Genomic DNA, 21,261 nt, shown 5'->3' on the forward strand with positions numbered 1-21,261 from the left:
AGTACAGGCTCTGCCACTGTGGCCTCAGCATTGGCTTGGCGGTACAGAAGTCCAGGCTGGAGAACTCGTAAATAAAGGAGAAGTCGTACCTCTCAAGCCGCTGGGGTAGGACGTTAAAGTACTGAGCTACCATGAAAGACACGCGTTCCTCGACACGTCTTGTCACCTGGGAGACAAAACAGTTTGTTGTCATGAATATGTAAGCAAAACAATATGTAGTGAGGGACAACAACAATCATATACAATGACCACGAATTTTAAGTAGATATTAAATCGAAGACACACACACACACGGTAACTGCCATTACATTAACCAGCAGAATATGGCATCTGATTGTGTTTCATTTTTTCTTATGATTACCTGATAATACATCTGTTTTTTATTGTAATCCCTCTGGTACGAGACATAAGAAATATGATAATGCAGATGTCCTGAACGTGAATTGCTTATCGTTTGATATAATTAATTAGGTTCATGACTGGAGCACCATAATCCGTGGGGCGAATGCCCATAATTTGGTTGAAGCTTATAGCATTAACTAAGTTATCTTCATTGATGTAAGTAAATACTAAGGACAAGTCGCACCGCGCCTTGATATGAAACACTAGAACAACAAAGTCATATTGGATTTCATATATAGCTTTCAGTACTTCGTTTACACGGTTAAGTGATTGCCACTTAATGTTTTGTTTTTCAAATAAAGTTAATGCTGATTTTCTTGTAACAATTATGTCTCAAATCGCAGTTCCCTCTAAGTAAGTGGCAGCACTGCCCTGGCAGTGTTGCCACCTTGGTGTCCTGACATGTAGTCCACGATTACTGTATTCACACTCACTCAAATTGACCTTCTCTCGTCCATGCTAGGAATTCATTACCTTACTTTTATTTCACATGAATTCTCAACTTCCTCTTTTCACATACTCTCTCAACTTAAGGAACAGACAAAGAAAGGTCACATCCAATCATATCTACACACTAGCTGTCATCCGCAATCAACCGAAACCAGAGCCCCCTCTCCACATCCAGGTTCCACAGACCTTTCCCGTTTCACATGTCCTGGTTCAGTACATTGACTGCACGTCGACCACATTATACTATATCGTTCCAAATTCACTCTATCCCTTGCACGCCTTTCACCATCCTGCATGTTCAGGTCCCGATCGCTCAAAATCTTTTTCAATCCATCCCTTCGTATCCAATTTGGTCTCATGGTTCTTTTTTGTTCCCTCCACTTCAGACACATATATCCTCTTTTAGTCAACCTTTCCTCACTTATCCTCTCCAGATGCCCAAGCCATTTCATCACACACTCTTCAGCAGTCTCAATCATAATCTTTTCATTACCACACATTCTCTCACTCTTCTATTACATACACGATCAAATCACCTCATACCACATAATGTCCTAAAAAATTGCGTTTCCAACACAACCACCCTCCTCACCATAACCTTATCTATAGCCCATGCCTCGTATCCATATAATAGCGCTGGGACTACAATACCTTCAAACATACCTATTTTCGCCCTCCGAGATAACGTTCTGTCTTTTCAAACATTCTTCATCGCTCCCAGAACCTTCGTCTCCTCAATCCCATGATTCTTTTCCGCCTCTGTGGATCCATTTGCTGCTATGTCCACTCTCAGGTATCTAAAACACTTTACTTCCCCCAAGTTTTCTCCATTCAATCTTACACACCAGCTGACCTGTCCCCCTACATACTCTCTCAACTTAAGAAACAGACAAAGAAAGGTCACATCCAATCATATCTACACTCTAGCTGTCATCCGTAATCAACCGAAACCAGAGCCCCCTCTCCACATCCAGTTACTCTCAACTGTCCGCCTTTTACAGATTCTTCCAATCTCAGTCACCAACAGCTGCAGTTCATTCGAATCTGCAACCAGCGTTGTATCATCAGCAAACAACAACTGACTCACTTTTCAGGCCCTCTCAGGCCTTGCAGACTTCATACTCCACCTTTTTGTAAGACTTTTGCATTCACCTCTCTCACAACCCCATCCATAACACACTGAACAACCAAGCTGACAGCACACATTTCTGTCGCAAACTAAACTCACTTGGAACCAATCATTTTCCTCCTTTCCTACTTGTACACATGCCTTACATCCTTGAAGAAAACTTCTCACTGCTTCTGGCTGCTTTCCTCCCACACCATATATTTTCAAGACCTTCCACAAGGCATACATATATCATATATATCTCATGCCATCTCCCGATTCATAAATGCCACCCACAAATGAATCTGCTTATGTAAGTATTTCTCACGCACATCCTGTAAAGCAAACACTTGATCCACATATCCACAGCCACTTCCAAAACAAAACTGCTCCTCCCCAATCCGACACTCCGCACATGTCTTCACCCCTTCAATCAATACCCTTTCATACAACGTACCTAGTACACTCAACAAATTCATAACTCTGTAGTATGAAAACTCACCTTTATCCCTCTTGCCTGTAAACAGTGGCACTATACATGCATTCCGCCAATCCTCAGGCACTTCACCATGGTCCATACATACACTGAATATCCTTACCAACCAATCAACAAAACAGTAACCTCATTTCTACATAAATTCAACTACAGTACCTTCCACACCAGCCGCTATGCCGCATTTCATCTTCTTTAAGGTTTCTACCACCTCTTCTCTCTTCACCAAGCCACTCTCCATGACTCACTCAGTTCGCATACCACCACTCTCCATCTCCTCCTCAGGACATCGCTGCTAGTTACTTCTTTTTCATTTTTCCTCTTCACTAATGTTCCTAAATTTTTTTTCTTTTTCTATCGCTCAGTATTCATCTCCTTCCAAAACATCTTTTTATTCTCTCTAAAGTTTAATGATACTCTCACACCCAATTTTCAACCCCTGTACCCTCCTCTTGACCTACTGCCGCTTTCTCTTCTACAAGCCCCAGTCATTTCCATCCCCTTCCATGCAGATGCCAGCAAAACATCTCTCTTTTCTCTTTCACAAGCAACTTTATGTCTTCATTCCACCACTCAATACACTTTTAATTCTGCGCACTTCGCACCTTTCGCATACCACAGACATTTCTTCCACATGCCAGCGCTGCTTCCCTAAATACCTCCCATTGCCCTTATCAACCTTCAATTTTTGCTATTCCTTTTTCAGTCTCTTGTGGCATTTCGTCACACAATTCTCTTATCTAAGCTCACTTACTCTCACAACTTAATAGTGATCAGACATCGAAAACCTCTGCAAATCTTCACCTTTGCCTCAACTTGATAGTGATCAGACATCGCTTCAGCTGCCCCTCTCAGAACACTTACATCCAAAAATCTCTCTTTAACACGCCTCTCAATTAATCTGTGATCGAATAATGCACTCTAATCATTTCTCCTACTTAAATACGTATAATGGTGGATGTCTCTCGTTTTAAAGCAGGTATTCCCAATTGCAACTCAATCATCATCACACAACTCCACAAGCTGTTCACCATTTCCATTCACGGCACTGAACACCCCATGTACACCATTTATGCCCTTAATTGCCACATTACACTCCGCTTCAGCGAGGTAGAGCCAGGAAAAAAGAAAAGAATTAAGGCCACATTCGTTCGCAATCAGTCTCTATCTGTCATGTGTAATGCACCGAAACTACAGCTCCTCCATCAACATCCAGGCCCCACAAACCTTTCCATGGTTTACCCCAAACGCTTCACATACCCTGATTCAGTGCATTGACAGCACCTCGACTCTGGTATACCACATCGTTCAAATTAACTCTATTCCTTGTCCGCCCCTCACCCTTCTGTATGTTCAGGCCCGATCGCTCAAAATCTTTTTCACTCCGTCCTTCCACCTCCAATTTGGTCTCCCACTTCTCATTGTTCCCTCCACCTCTAACACATATATCCCCTCTGTCAATCTTTCCTCACTCATTCTCTTCATATATCCGAACGATTTTAACACAACCTATTCTGCTCTCTCAACAAACCATTTCTTATTACCACACATCTCTCTTACCCCTTCATTACTTACTTGATCAAACCACATCACACCACCTATTGTCCTCAAACATTTCATTTCCAACACATCCACCTTCTTCCGTGCAATCCAATCTATAGCCTATGTTTCGCAGCCATATAACTTTGTTAGAGCTACTGTTCCTTGAAACATACCCATTTTTGCTCTCCGAAATAACGTTCTCTCCATTCACACATTCTTCATCACTCCCAGAACCTTTGCCTAAACCATTTCAATACACCCTCTTCTGCTCTCTCAACCACACTCTTTTTATTAAAACACATATTTCTTACCCTTTCATTACTTACTCTATCAAACCAACTCACACCACATGCTGTACTCAAACATCTCATTTCCAGCACATCCACCCTTCCCCGCACAATCCTATCTATAGCCCACTCCTCGCAACCATACAACATTGTTGGAACCACCATTCCTTCAAATATACCCATTTCGGCTTTCCGAGATAATGATCTCGCGTTCCACACATTCCTCAAAGCTCCCAGAACCTCCACCCTGTGACTCAATTCTGCTTCCACGGTTCCACGGAAGCAAGGGGTGTCATTTCATGTGTGACGGGGTGGAGGCGAGAATGGATGAAGGCAGCACGTATGAATATGTACATGTGTTTATATAAAAATATGTGTGTATGTTCATGTGAGTATACGTTGAAATGTATACATATGTATACGTGCGTGTATGGACATTTCTGTGTATGCATGTGTATGTGGGTGGGTTGGTCCATTCTTTCGTTCTTTGCGCCACCTCGCTAACGCGGGAGATCGTCAAAGAATACAAGTTATACATATGTATATGTATATATATATATATATATATATATATATATATATATATATATATATATATATATATATATATATATATATATATATATATATATATACATTATTTTCTTATTTTTTTATTATACTTTGTCGCTGACGAAACAGACGAAAGAAATGGCCCAACCCCCCCCCATACACATGTATATACATACGTCCACACATGCAAACATACATACCTACACAGCTTTCCATGGTTTACCCCAGACGCTTCACATGCCTTGATTCAATCCACTGACAGCACGTCAACCCCGGTATACAACATCGCTCCAATTCACTCTATTCCTTGCCCTCCTTTCACCCTAATGCATGTTCAGGCCCCGATCACACAAAATCTTTTTCACTCCATCTTTCCACCTCCAATTTGGTCTCCCTCTTCTCCTCGTTCCCTCCACCTCCGACACATATATCCTCTTGGTCAATCTTTCCTCACTCATTCTCTCCATGTGCCCAAACCACTTCAAAACACCCTCTTCTGCTCTCTCAACCACGCTCTTCTTATTTCCACACATCTCTCTTACCCTTACGTTACTCACTCGATCAAACCACCTCACACCACACATTGTCCTCAAACATCTCATTTCCAGCACATCCATCCTCCTGCGCACAACTCTATCCATAGCCCACGCCTCGCAACCATACAACATTGTTGGAACCACTATTCCTTCAAACATACCCATTTTTGCTTTCCGAGATAATGTTCTCGACTTCCACACATTCTTCAAGGCCCTCAGAATTTTCGCCCCCTCCCCCACCCTATGATCCACTTCCGCTTCCATGGTTCCATCCGCTGCCAGATCCACTCCCAGATATCTAAAACGCTTCACTTCCTCCAGTTTTTCTCCATTCAAACTCACCTCCCAGTTGACTTGACCCTTAACCCTACTGTACCTAATAACCTTACTCTTATTCACATTTACTCTTAACTTTCTTCTTCCACACACTTTACCAAACTCAGTCACCAGCTTCTGCAGTTTCTCACATGAATCACCCACCAGCGCTGTATCATCAGCGAACAACAACTGACTCACTTCCCAAGCTCTCTCATCCCCAACAGACTTCATACTTGCCCCTTTTTCCAAAACTCTTGCATTTACCTCCCTAACAACCACATCCATAAACAAATTAAACAACCATGGAGACATCACACACCCCTGCCGCAAACCTACATTCACTGAGAACCAATCACTTTCCTCTCTTCCTACCCGTACACATGCCTTACATCCTCAATAAAAACTTTTCACTGCTTCTAACAACTTTCCTCCCACACCATATATTCTTAATACCTTCCACAGAGCATCTCTATCAACTCTATCATATGCCTTCTCCAGATCCATAAATGCTACATACAAATCCATTTGCTTTTCTAAGTATTTCTCACATACATTCTTCAAAGCAAACACCTGATCCACACATCCTCTACCACTTCTGAAACCACACTGCTCTTCCCCAATCTGATGCTCTGTACATGCCTTCACCCTCTCAATCAATACCCTCCCATATAATTTACCAGGAATACTCAACAAACTTATACCTCTGTAATTTGAGCACTAACTCTTATCCCCTTTGCCTTTCTACAATGGCACTATGCACGCATTCCGCATATCCTCAGGCACCTCACCATGAGTCATACATACATTAAATAACCTTACCAACCAGTCAACAATACAGTCACCCCCTTTTTTAATAAATTCCACTGCAATACCATCCAAACCGGCTGCCTTGCCGGCTTTCATCTTCCGCAAAGCTTTCACTACCTCTTCTCTGTTTACCAAATCATTTTCCCTAACCCTCTCACTTTGCACACCACCTCGACCAAAACACCCTATATCTGCCACTCTATCATCAAACACATTCAACAAACCTTCAAAATACTCACTCCATCTCCTTCTCACATCACCACTACTTGTAATCACCTCCCCATTTGCGCCCTTCACTGAAGTTCCCATTTGCTACCTTGTCTTACGCACTTTATTTACCTCCTTCCAGAACATCTTTTTATTCTCCCTAAAATTTAATGATACTCTCTCACCCCAACTCTCATTTGCCCTTTTTTCACCTCTTGCACCTTTCTCTTGACCTCCTGTCTCTTTCTTTTATACATCTCCCACTAACTTGCATTTTTTCCCTGCAAAAATCGTCCACAATGCCTCTCTCTTCTCTTTCACTAATACTCTTACTTCTTCATCCCACCACTCACTACCCTTTCTAATCAACCTACCTCCCACTCTTCTCATGCCACAAGCATCATTTGCGCAATCCATCACTGATTCCCTAAATACATCCCATTCCTCGCCTACTCCCCTTACTTCCATTGTTCTCACCTTTTTCCATTCTGTACTCAATCTCTCCTGGTACTTCCTCACACAGGTCTCCTTCCCAAGCTCACTTACTCTCACCACCTTCTTCACCCCAACATTCACTCTTCTTTTCTGAAAACCCATACAAATCTTCACCTTAACCTCCACAAGATAATGATCAGACATCCCTCCAGTTGCACCTCTCAGCACATTAACATCCAAAAGTCTCTCTTTTGCACGCCAGTCAATTAACACGTAACCCAATAACGATCTCTGGCCATCTCTCCTACTTACATAGATATACTTATGTATATCTCGCTTTTTAAACCAGGTATTCCCAATCATCAGTCCTTTTTCAGCACATAAATCTACAAGCTCTTCACCATGTCCATTTACAACAATGAAAACCCCATGTATACCAATTATTCCCTCAACTGCCACATTACTCACCTTTGCATTCAAATCACCCATCAGTATAACCCAGTCTCGTGCATCAAAACCACAAACACACTCATTCAGCTGCTCCCAAAACACTTACCTCTCATGATCTTTCTTCTCATGCCCAGGTGCATATGCACCAATAATCACCCACCTCTCTCCATCAACTTTCAGTTTTACCCATATTAATCGAGAATTTACTTTCTTACATTCTATCACATACTCCCACAACTCCTGTTTCAGGAGTATTGCTACTCCTTCCCTTGCTCTTGCCCTCTCACTAACCCCTGACTTTATTCCCCAGACATTCCCAAACCACTCTTCCCCTTTACCCTTGAGGTTAGTTTCACTCAGTGCCAAAACATCCAGGTTCCTTTCATCAAACATACTACCTATCTCTCCTTTTTTCACATCTTGGTTACATCCACACACATTTAGGCACACCATATATATATATATATATATATATATATATATATATATATATATGTGTGTGTATAGACATGTATATATATTTATATATATATATATATATATATATATATATATATATATATATATATATATATATATATATATATATATATATATATATATATATATATATATATATACACCAGTCTGTATTGTTGACTGGTTGGTAAGGTTGGTATGTATGACTCACGGTGAGGTGCCTGAGGATTGGCGGAATGCATGCATAGTGCCATTGTACAAAGGCAAAGGGGATAAGAGTGAGTGCTCAAATTACAGAGGTATAAGTTTGTTGAGTATTCCTGGTATATTATGTGGGAGGGTATTGATTGAGAGGGTGAAGGCATGTACAGAGCATCAGATTGGGGAAGAGCAGTGTGGTTTCAGAAGTGGTAGAGGATGTGTGGATCAGGTGTTTGCTTTGAAGAATGTATGTGAGAAATACTTAGAAAAGCAAATGGATTTGTATGTAGCATTTATGGATCTGGAGAAGGCATATGATAGAGTTGATAGAGATGCTCTGTGGAAGGTATTAAGAATATATGGTGTGGGAGGAAAGTTGTTAGAAGCAGTGAAAAGTTTTTATCCAGGATGTAAGGCATGTGTACGTGTAGGAAGAGAGGAAAGTGATTGGTTCTCAGTGAATGTAGGTTTGCGGCAGGGGTGTGTGATGTCTCCATGGTTGTTTAATTTGTTTATGGATGTGGTTGTTAGGGTGTTGAATGCAAGAGTTTTGGAAAGAGGGGCAAGTATGAAGTCTGTTGAGGATGAGAGAGCTTGGGAAGTGAGTCAGTTGTTGTTCGCTGATGATACAGCGCTGGTGGCTGATTCATGTGAGAAACTGCAGAAGCTGGTGACTGAGTTTGGTAAAGTGTGTGAAAGAAGAAAGTTAAGAGTAAATGTGAATAAGAGCAAGGTTATTAGGTACAGTAGAGTTGAGGGTCAAGTCAATTGGGAGGTGAGTTTGAATGGAGAAAAACTGGAGGAAGTGAAGTGTTTTAGATATCTGGGAGTGGATCTGGCAGCGGATGGAAGCATGGAAGCGGAAGTGGATCATAGGGTGGGGGAGGGGGCGAAAATCTGGGAGCCTTGAAGAATGTTTGGAAGTCGAGAACATTATCTCGGAAAGCAAAAATGGGTATGTTTGAAGGAATAGTGGTTCCAACAATGTTGTATGGTTGCGAGGCGTGGGCTATGGATAGAGTTGTGCGCAGGAGGATGGATGTGCTGGAAATGAGATGTTTGAGGACAATGTGTGGTGTGAGGTGGTTTGATCGAGTGAGTAACGTAAGGGTAAGAGAGATGTGTGGAAATCAAAAGAGCGTGGTTGAGAGAGCAGAAGAGGGTGTTTTGAAATGGTTTGGGCACATGGAGAGAATGAGTGAGGAAAGATTGACCAAGAGGATATATGTGTCGGAGGTGGAGGGAACGACGAGAAGAGGGAGACCAAATTGGAGGTGGAAAGATGGAGTGAAAAAGATTTTGTGTGATTGGGGCCTGAACATGCAGGAGGGTGAAAGGAGGGCAAGGAATAGAGTGAATTGGAGCGATGTGGTATACCGGGGTTAACGTGCTGTCAGTGGATTGAATCGGGGCATGTGAAGCGTCTGGGGTAAACCATGGAAAGCTGTGTAGGTATGTATATTTGCGTGTGTGGACGTATGTATATACATGTGTATGGGGGTGGGTTGGGCCATTTCTTTCGACTGTTTCCTTGCGCTACCTCGCAAACGCGGAGGACAGCGACAAAGCAAAAAAAAAAAAATATATATATATATATATATATATATATATATATATAGATATATATATATATATATATATATATATATATACATATATATATATATATATGTATATATATATATATATATATATATATATATATATATATATATATATATATATATATATATATGTTTTACCCATATTAATCGAGAATTTACTTTCTTACATTCTATCACATACTCCCACAACTCCTGTTTCAGGAGTACTGCTACTCCTTCCATTGCTCTTGTCCTCTCACTAACCCCTGACTTTACTCCCAAGACATTCCCAAATCACTCTTCCCCTTTACGCTTCAGCTTCGTTTCACTCAGAGCCAAAACATCCAGGTTCCTTTCCTCAAATATACTGCCTATCTCTCCTTTTTTCGCATCTTGGTTACATCCACACACATTTAGACACCCCAGTCTGAGCCTTCGAGGAGGATGAGCACTCCCCGCGTGACTCCTTCTTCTGTTTCCCATTTTAGAAAGTTAAAAAAAATACAAGGAGGGGAGGATTTCTGGCCCCCCGCTCCCGTCCCCTCTAGTCGCCTTCTACGACACGCCAGGAATGCGTGGGAAGTATTCTTTCACCCCTATCCCCAGGGATAATATATATATATATATATATATATATATATATATATATATATATATATATATATATATATATATATATATATATATATATATATATATATATATATATATATATTTTTTTTTTTTTTTTTTTTTTTATACTTTGTCGCTGTCTCCCGCGTTTGCGAGGTAGCGCAAGGAAACAGACGAAAGAAATGGCCCAACCCCCCCCCCATACACATGTACATACACACGTCCACACACGCAAATATACATACCTACACAGCTTTCCATGGTTTACCCCAGACGCTTCACATGCCTTGATTCAATCCACTGACAGCACGTCAACCCCTGTATACCACATCGCTCCAATTCACTCTATTCCTTGCCCTCCTTTCACCCTCCTGCATGTTCAGGCCCCGATCACACAAAATCTTTTTCACTCCATCTTTCCACCTCCAATTTGGTCTCCCTCTTCTCCTCGTTCCCTCCACCTCCGACACATATATCCTCTTGGTCAATCTTTCCTCACTCATTCTCTCCATGTGCCCAAACCATTTCAAAACACCCTCTTCTGCTCTCTCAACCACGCTCTTTTTATTTCCACACATCTCTCTTACCCTTACGTTACTTACTCGATCAAACCACCTCACACCACACATTTTCCTCAAACATCTCATTTCCAGCACATCCATCCTCCTGCGCACATCTCTATCCATAGCCCACGCCTCGCAACCATACAACATTGTTGGTACCACTATTCCTTCAAACATACCCATTTTTGCTTTCCGAGATAATGTTCTCGACTTCCACACATTTTTCAAGGCTCCCAAAATTTTCGCCCCCTCCCCCACCCTATGATCCACTTCCGCTTCCATGGTTCCATCCGCTGACAGATCCACTCCCAGATATCTAAAACACTTCACTTCCTCCAGTTTTTCTCCATTCAAACTCACCTCCCAATTGACTTGACCCTCACCCCTACTGTACCTAATAACCTTGCTCTTATTCACATTTACTCTTAACTTTCTTCTTCCACACACTTTACCAAACTCAGTCACCAACTTCTGCAGTTTCTCACATGAATCAGCCACCAGCGCTGTATCATCAGCGAACAACAACTGACTCACTTCCCAAGCTCTCTCATCCCCAACAGACTTCATACTTGCCCCTCTTTCCAGGACTCTTGCATTTACCTCCCTAACAACCCCATCCATAAACAAATTAAACAACCATGGAGACATCACACACCCCTGCCGCAAACCTACATTCACTGAGAACCAATCACTTTCCTCTCTTCCTACACGTACACATGCCTTACATCCTCGATAAAAACTTTTCACTGCTTCTAACAACTTGCCTCCCACACCATATATTCTTAATACCTTCCACAGAGCATCTCTATCAACTCTATCATATGCCTTCTCCAGATCCATAAATGCTACATACAAATCCATTTGCTTTTCTAAGTATTTCTCACATACATTCTTCAAAGCAAACACCTGATCCACACATCCTCTACCACTTCTGAAACCGCACTGCTCTTCCCCAATCTGATGCTCTGTACATGCCTTCACCCTCTCAATCAATACCCTCCCATATAATTTACCAGGAATACTCAACAAACTTATACCTCTGTAATTTGAGCACTCACTCTTATCACCTTTGCCTTTGTACAATGGCACTATGCACGCATTCCGCCAATCCTCAGGCACCTCACCATGAGTCATACATACATTAAATAACCTTACCAACCAGTCAACAATACAGTCACCCCCTTTTTTAATAAATTCCACTGCAATACCATCCAAACCTGCTGCCTTGCCGGCTTTCATCTTCCGCAAAGCTTTTACTACCTCTTCTCTGTTTACCAAATCATTTTCCCTAACCCTCTCACTTTGCACACCACCTCGACCAAAACACCCTATATCTGCCACTCTGTCATCAGACACATTCAACAAACCTTCAAAATACTCATTCCATCTCCTTCTCACATCACCGCTACTTGTTATCACCTCCCCATTTACGCCCTTCACTGAAGTTCCCATTTGCTCCCTTGTCTTACGCACCCTATTTACCTCCTTCCAGAACATCTTTTTATTCTCCCTAAAATTTACTGATAGTCTCTCACCCCAACTCTCATTTGCCCTTTCTTTCACCTCTTGCACCTTTCTCTTGACCTCCTGTCTCTTTCTTTTATACTTCTCCCACTCAATTGCATTTTTTCCCTGCAAAAATCGTCCAAATGCCTCTCTATATATATATATATATATATATATATATATATATATATATATATATATATATATATATATATATATATATATATATATATACACATACATACGCACATATACACACACACACACACACACATATACATACATATATATATACGTATGAAAAATGTAAGAAAAAATTTAGAAAACTGAAACTTCTTTCTTGAAATGAAATGAAAGAATGAATGTCACATAATGGTTGAACCTCTTGCCATGGAAAAGGGAAATTAATATGGGTAAAATATGGTAAAATTAATATGGATTAATATGGGTAGATTGATATTGGTAAAACTGAAAGTTGATGGAGAGAGATGGGTGATTATTGGTGCACCTGCACCTGGGCATGAGAAGAAAGATCATGAGAGGCAAGTGTTTTGGGAGCAGCTGAAAGAGTGTCTTAGTGGTTTTGATGCACGAGACCGGGTTATAGTGATGGGTGATTTGAATGCAAAGGTGGGTAAAGTGGCAGTTGAGGGAATAATTGGTATACATGGGGTGTTCAGTGTTGTAAATGGAAATGGTGAAGAGCTTGTAGATTTATGTGCTGAAAAAGGACTGGTGATTGGGAATACCTGGTTTAAAAAGCGAGATATACATAAGTATATGTATGTAAGTAGGAGAGATGGCCAGAGAGCGTTATTGGATTACGTGTTAAATGACAGCCGAAGAAAGAGAGACTTTTGGATGTTAATGTGCTGAGAGGTGCAACTGGAGGGATGTCTGATCATTATCTTGTGGAGGCTAAGGTGAAGATTTGTATGGGTTTTCAGAAAAGAAGAGTGAATATGGGGGTGAAGAGGGTGGTGAGAGTAAGTGAGCTTGGGAAGGAGACTTGTGTGAGGAAGTACCAGGAGAGACTGAGTACAGAATGTAAAAAGGTGAGAACAATGGAAGTAAGGGGAGTGGGGTAGGAATGGGATGTATTTAGGGAATCAGTGATGCATTGCGCAAAAGATGCTTGTGGCATGAGAAGAGTGGGAGTCGGGTTGATTAGAAAGGGTAGTGAGTGGTGGGATGAAGAATTAAGATTATTAGTGAAAGAGAAGAGAGAGGCATTTGCACAATTTTTACAGGGAAAAAATGCAATTGAGTGGGAGATGTATAAAAGAAAGAGACAGGAGGTCAAGAGGAAGGTGCAAGAGGTGAAAAAGAGGGCAAATGAGAGTTGGGGTGAGAGAGTATCATTAAATTTTAGGGAGAATAAAAAGATGTTCTGGAAGGAGGTAAATAAAGTGTGTAAGACAAGGGAGCAAATGGGAACTTCAGCGAAGGGCGCAAATGGGGAGGTGATAACAAGTAGTGGTAATGTGAGAAGGAGATGGAGTGAGTATTTTGAAGGTCTGTTGAACGTGTTTGATGATAGAGTGGCAGATATAGCGTGTTTTCGTCGAGGTGGTGTACAAAGTGAGAGGGTTAGGGAAAATGATTTGGTAAACAGAGAAGAGGTAGTAAAAGCTTTGCGGAAGATGAAAGCCGGCAAGGCAGCAGGTTTGGATGGTATTGCAGTGGAATTTATTAAAAAAGGGGGTGACTGTATTATTGACTGGTTGGTAAGGTTATTTAATGTATGTATGACTCATAGTGAGGTGCCTGAGGATTGGCGGAATGCGTGCATAGTGCCATTGTACAAAGGCAAAGGGGATAAGAGTGAGTGCTCAAATTACAGAGGTATAAGTTTGTTGAGTATTCCTTATAGATTATATGGGAGGGTATTGATTGAGAGGGTGAAGGCATGTACAGAGCATCAGATTGGGGAAGAGCAGTGTGGTTTCAGAAGTGGTAGAGGATGTGTGGATCAGGTGTTTGCTTTGAAGAATGTATGTGAGAAATACTTAGAAAGGCAAATGGATTTGTATGTAGCATTTATGGATCTAGGAAAGACATATGATAGATTTGATAGAGATGCTCTGTGGAAAGTATTAAGAATATATGGTGTGGGAGGCAAGTTGTTAGAAGAAGTGAAAAGTTTTTATCGAGGATGTAAGGAATGTGTACGTGTAGGAAGAGAGGAAAGTGATTGGTTCTCAGTGAATGTAGGTTTCCGGCAGGGGTGTGTAATGTCTCTAAGGTTGCTTAATTTACATATATACATATATATATGTATATATATGCATATATATATATATATATATATATATATATATATATATATATATATATATATATATATATATATATATATATATATATATATATATATATATATATATATATATATATATATATATATATATATATGTATATGTATATATATGTATATATATATATATATATATATATATATATATATATATATATATATATATATATATATATATATATATATATATATATATATATATATATATATATATATATATATATATGTATATATATATATATATATATATATATATATATATATATATATATATATATATATATATATATATATATATATATATATACATATATATATATATATATATATATATATATATATATATATATATATATATATATATATATATATATATATATATATATATATATATATATATATATATATATATATATATATATATATAGAATATATATATATATATATATATATATTTTGGGAGCCTTGAAAAATGTGTGGAAGTCGAGAACATTATCTCGGAAAGCAAAAATGGGTATGTTTGAAGGAATAGTGGTTCCAACAATGCTGTATGGTTGCGAGGCGTGGGCTATGGATAGAGTTGTGCGCAGGAGGATGGATGTGCTGGAAATGAGATGTTTGAGGACAATGTGTGGTGTGAGGTGGTTTGATCGAGTAAGTAACGTAAGGGTAAGAGAGATGTGTGGAAATAAAAAGAGCGTGGTTGAGAGAGCAGAAGAGGGTGTTTTGAAATGGTTTGGGCACATGGAGAGAATGAGTGAGGAAAGATTGACCAAGAGGATATATGTGTCGGAGGTGGAGGGAACGAGGAGAAGAGGGAGACCAAATTGGAGGTGGAAAGATGGAGTGAAAAAGATTTTGTGTGATCGGGGCCTGAACATGCAGGAGGGTGAAAGGAGGGCAAGGAATAGAGTGAAATGGAGCGATGTGGTATACAGGGGTTGACGTGCTGTCAGTGGATTGAATCAAGGCATGTGAAGCGTCTGGGGTAAACCATGGAAAGCTGTGTAGGTATGTATATTTGCGTGTGTGGACGTGTGTATGTACATGTGTATGGGGGGGGGTTGGGCCATTTCTTTCGTCTGTTTCCTTGCGCTACCTCGCAAACGCGGGAGACAGCGACAAAGTATAAAAAAAAAAAAAAAAAAAAAAAAAAAATATATATATATATATATATATATATATATATATATATATATATATATATATATATATGAATATATATGTGTATGGGGTTGGGTTATATATATATATATATATATATATATATATATAAATATATATATATATATATATATATATATATATATATATATATATATTTCTTTTTCTTTCAAACTATTCGCCATTTCCCGCATTAGCGAGGCAGCGTTAAGAACAGAGGACTGGGCCTTTCAGGGAATACCCTCACCTGACCCAATTCTCTGTTCCCTCTTTTGGAAAATTAAAAAAAAACGAGAAGGGAGGATTTCCAGCCCCCCACTCCCTCCCCTTTTAGTCGCCTTCTACGACACGCAGGGAATACGTGGGAAGTATTCTTTCTCCCCTATCCCCAGGGATAATATATATATATATATATATATATATATATATATATATATATATACATATATATATATATATATATATATATATATATATATATATATATATATATATATATATATATATATATATATATATATATATATATATATATATATATATATATATATATGTATATATATATATATATATATATATATATATATATATATATATATATATATATATATATATATATATATATATATATATATATATATATGTGTATATATATATATATATATATATATATATATATATATATATATATATATATATATATATATATATATATATATATATATATATATATATATATATATATATATATATATATATATATATATATATATATGAATATATATGTGTATGGGGGTGGGTTATATATATATACATATATACATATATATATATATATATATATATATATATATATATATATATATATATATATATATATATATATATATATATATATATATATATATATATATATATATATGAATATATATGTGTATGGGGGTGGGTTATATATATATACATATATATATATATATATATATATATATATATATATATATATATATATATATATATATATATATATATATATATATATATATATATATATATATATGAATATATATGTGTATGGGGGTGGGTTATATATATATACATATATATATATATATATATATATATATATATATATATATATGTATGTGTATTGGGGTGGGTTGGGCCATTTCTTTCGTCTGTATCGTTGCGCTACCTCGTAAACGCGGGAGACAGCGACAAAGAAAAAGAAAAAATATATATATATATATATATATATATATATATATATATATATATATATATATATATATATATATATATATAAATATATATATATATATATATATATATATATATATATATATTTTTTTTTTTTCTTTGTCGCTGTCTCCCGCGTTTACGAGGTAGCGCAAGGATACAGACGAAAGAAATGGCCCAACCCACCCCCATACACATGTATATTCATACTTTCACACACGCGAATATACATACCTACACAGCTTTCCATGGTTTACCCCAGACGCTTCACATGCCCTGATTCAATCCACTGACAGCACGTCAACCCCGGTATACCACATCGATCCAATTCACTCTATTCCTTGTACTCCTTTCACCCTCCTTCATGTTCCGGCCCCGATCACACAAAATCTTTTTCACTCCATCTTTCCACCTCCAAATTGGTCTCCCACTTCTCCTCGTTCCCTTCACCTCCGACACATATATCCTCTTGGTCAATCTTTCCTCACTCATTCTCTCCATATGCCCAAACCATTTCAAAACACCCTCTTCTGCTCTCTCAACCACGCTCTTTTTATTTCCACACATCTCTCTTACCCTTACGTTCCTTACTCGATCAAACCACCTCACACCACACATTCTCCTCAAACATCTCATTTCCAGCACATCCATCCTCCTGCGCACAACTCTATCCATAGCCCACGCCTCGCAACCATACAACATTGTTGGAACAACTATTCCTTCAAACATACGCATTTTTGCTTTCCGAGATAATGTTCTCGACTTCCACACATTCTTCAAGGCTCCCAGGATTTTCTCCCCCTCCCCCAACCTATGATCCACTTCCGCTTCCATGGTTCCATCCGCTGCTAGATCCACTCCCAGATATCTAAAACACTCTACTTCCTCCAGTTTTTCTCCATTCAAACTTACCTCCCAATTGACTTAACCCTCAACCCTACTGTACCTAATAACCTTGCTCTTATTCACATTTACTCTTAACTTTCTTCTTTCACACACTTTACCAAACTCAGTCACCAGCTTCTGGTGTATCATCAACGAACAACAACTGACTCACTTCCCAAGCTCTCTCATCCCCAACAGACTTCATACTTGCCCGTCTTTCCAAAACTCTTGCATTTACCTCCCTAACAACCCCATCCATAAACAAATTAAACAACCTTGGAGACATCACACACCCCTGCCGCAAACCTATATTCATTGAGAACCAATCACTTTCGTCTCTTCCTACACGTACACATGCCATACATCCTCGATAAAAACTTTTCACTACTTCTAACAACTTGCCTCCCACACCATATATTCTTAATACCTTCCACAGACCATCTCTATCAACTCTATCATATGCCTTTTCCAGATCCATAAATGCTACATACAAATCCATTTGCTTTTCTATTTATTTCTCACATACATTCTTCAAAGCAAACACCTGATCCACACATCCTCTACCACTTCTGAAACCACACTGCTCCTCCCCAATCTGATGCTCTGTACATGCCTTCACCCTCTCAATCAATACCCTTCCATATAATTTACCAGGAATACTCAACAAACTTATACCTCTGTAATTTGAGCACTCACTCTTATCCCCTTTGCCTTTGTACAATGGCACTATGCACGCATTCCGCCAATCCTCAGGCACCTCACCATGAGTCACACATACATAAGATAACCTTACGAACCAGTCAATAATACAGTCACCCATTTTTTTAATGAATTCCACTGCAATACCATCCAAACCTGCTGCCTTGCCGGCTTTCATCTTCCGCAAAGCTTTTACTACCTCTTCTCTGTTTACCAAATCATTTTCCCTAACCCTCTCACTTTGCACACCACCTCGACCAAGACACCCTATATCTGCCACTCTATCATCGAACACATTCAACAAACCTTCAAAATACTCACTCCATCTCCTTCTCACATCCCCACTACTTGTTGTCACCTCCCCATTTGCGCCCTTCACTGAAGTTCCCATTTGTTTCCTTGTCTTACGCACTTTATTTATCTCCTTCCAGAACATCTTTTTATTCTCCCTAAAATTTAATGATACTCTCTCACCCCAACTCTTATTTGCCCTCTTTTTCACCTCTTGCACCTTTCTCTTGACCTCCTGTTTCTTTCTTTTATACATCTCCCACTCAATTGCATATTTTCCCTGCAAAAATAATCCAAATGCCTCTATCTTCTCTTTCACTAATAATCTTACTTCTTCATCCCACCACTCATTACCCTTTCTAATCAACCCACCTACCACTCTTCTCATGCCACAAGCATCTTTTGCGCAATCCATCACTGATTCCCTAAATACATCCCATTCCTCCCCCACTCCCCTTACTTCCTTTGTTCTCACCTTTTTCCATTCTGTACTCAGTCTCTCCTGGTACTTCCTCACACAAGTCTCCTTCCTAAGCTCACTTACTCTCACCACTCTCTTCACCCCAACATTCACTCTTCTTTTCTGAAAACCCATACAAATCTTCACCTTAGCCTCCACAAGATAATGATCAGACATCCCTCCAGTTGCACCTCTCAGCACATTAACATCCAAAAGTCTCTCTTTCGCGCGCCTGTCAATTAACACGTAATCCAATAACGCTCTCTAGCCATCTCTCCTACTTACATACGTATACTTATGTATATCTCGCTTTTTAAACCAGGTATTCCCAATCACCAGTCCTTTTTCAGCACATAAATCTACAAGCTCTTCACCATTTCCATTTACAACACTGAACACCCCATGTATACCAATTATTCCCTCAACTGCCACATTACTCACCTTTGCATTCAAATCACCCATCACTATAACCCAGTCTCGTGCATCAAAACCACTAACACACTCATTCAGCTGCTCCCAAAGCACTTGCCTCTCATGATCTTTCTTCTCATGCCCAGGTGCATATGCACCAATAAATACCCATCTCTCTCCATCAACTTTCAGTTTTACCCATATTAGTCGAGAATTTACTTTCTTACATTCTATCACATACTCCCACAACTCCTGTTTCAGGAGTACTGCTACTCCTTCCCTTGCTCTTGTCCTCTCACTAACCCCTGACTTTACTCCCAAGACATTCCCAAACCACTCTTCCCCTTTACCCTTGAGCTTCGTTTCACTCAGAGCCAAAACATCCAGGTTCTCCTCAAACATATTACCTATCTCTCATTTTTTCACATCTTGGTTACATCCACACAAATTTAGACACCTCAGTCTGAGCCTTCGAGGAGGAGGAGCACTCCCCGCGTGACTCCATCTGTTTCCCATTTTAGAAAGTTAAAAAATACAAGGAGGGGAGGATTTCTGGCCCCCCGCTCCCGTCCCCTCTAGTCGCCTTCTACGACACGCGAGGAATGCGTGGGAAGTATTCTTTCACCCCTATCCCCAGGGATAATATATATATATATATACACATATACATATATATATATATACATACACATACATACGCACATATACACATATACACACACATATACATATATAAACATATGAAAAATGTAAGAAACAATTTAGAAAACTGAAACTTTTAGCTTGAAATGAAATGAAAAAATGAATGTCACATAATGGTTCAACCTCTGGCTATGGAAAAGGGAAATGTATAATTCATTTACACAAACGTCAATAGCAGTTCTCATCAATTTAACCACTGTATCAATAAGCTTCAATGTCTAAGCTACATTTTTTCCAATTTCACTATTTTCTTGTCAAAGCACCATGTATGAAAACTATCACTCCAGTAACACAACTATAAACATTTACTTCCCCTTAAAGAAAAAAAAAAAAAAAAAGTTCTGGGGAAGTCTGTATCGATACAATGCGGGATACTCTACCACCTGGCGAGATTTGTGTTGCAATGGTTCTTGATTCACAAACGTAGTAGCATCACTGGTGGGCGGAATATGAAAGCCGGCAAGGCAGCGGGTTTGGATGGTATTGCAGTGGAATTTATAAAAAAAGGGGGTGACTGTATTGTTGACTGGTTGGTAAGGTTATTTAATGTATGTATGACTCATGGTGAGGTGCCTGAGGATTGGC

General features: G+C 38.9%; 1 protein-coding gene across 1 annotated transcript in view; it reads right to left on the reverse strand.

Annotated features, from left to right (window-relative positions):
• Positions 1 to 133, reverse strand: part of LOC139763325 (ionotropic receptor 21a-like) — a 638,186-nt gene extending 638,053 nt beyond the window's left edge. The window contains exon 1 of the mRNA XM_071689347.1: positions 1 to 133. This exon is cut by the window's left edge and continues 71 nt beyond it. Within this exon, the coding sequence (XP_071545448.1) occupies positions 1 to 133 (133 nt within the window).
• Positions 134 to 21,261: the final 21,128 nt, after the last annotated feature.

Source organism: Panulirus ornatus, chromosome 46 (assembly GCF_036320965.1).
Source record: "Panulirus ornatus isolate Po-2019 chromosome 46, ASM3632096v1, whole genome shotgun sequence".
Taxonomy (NCBI): domain Eukaryota; kingdom Metazoa; phylum Arthropoda; class Malacostraca; order Decapoda; family Palinuridae; genus Panulirus; species Panulirus ornatus.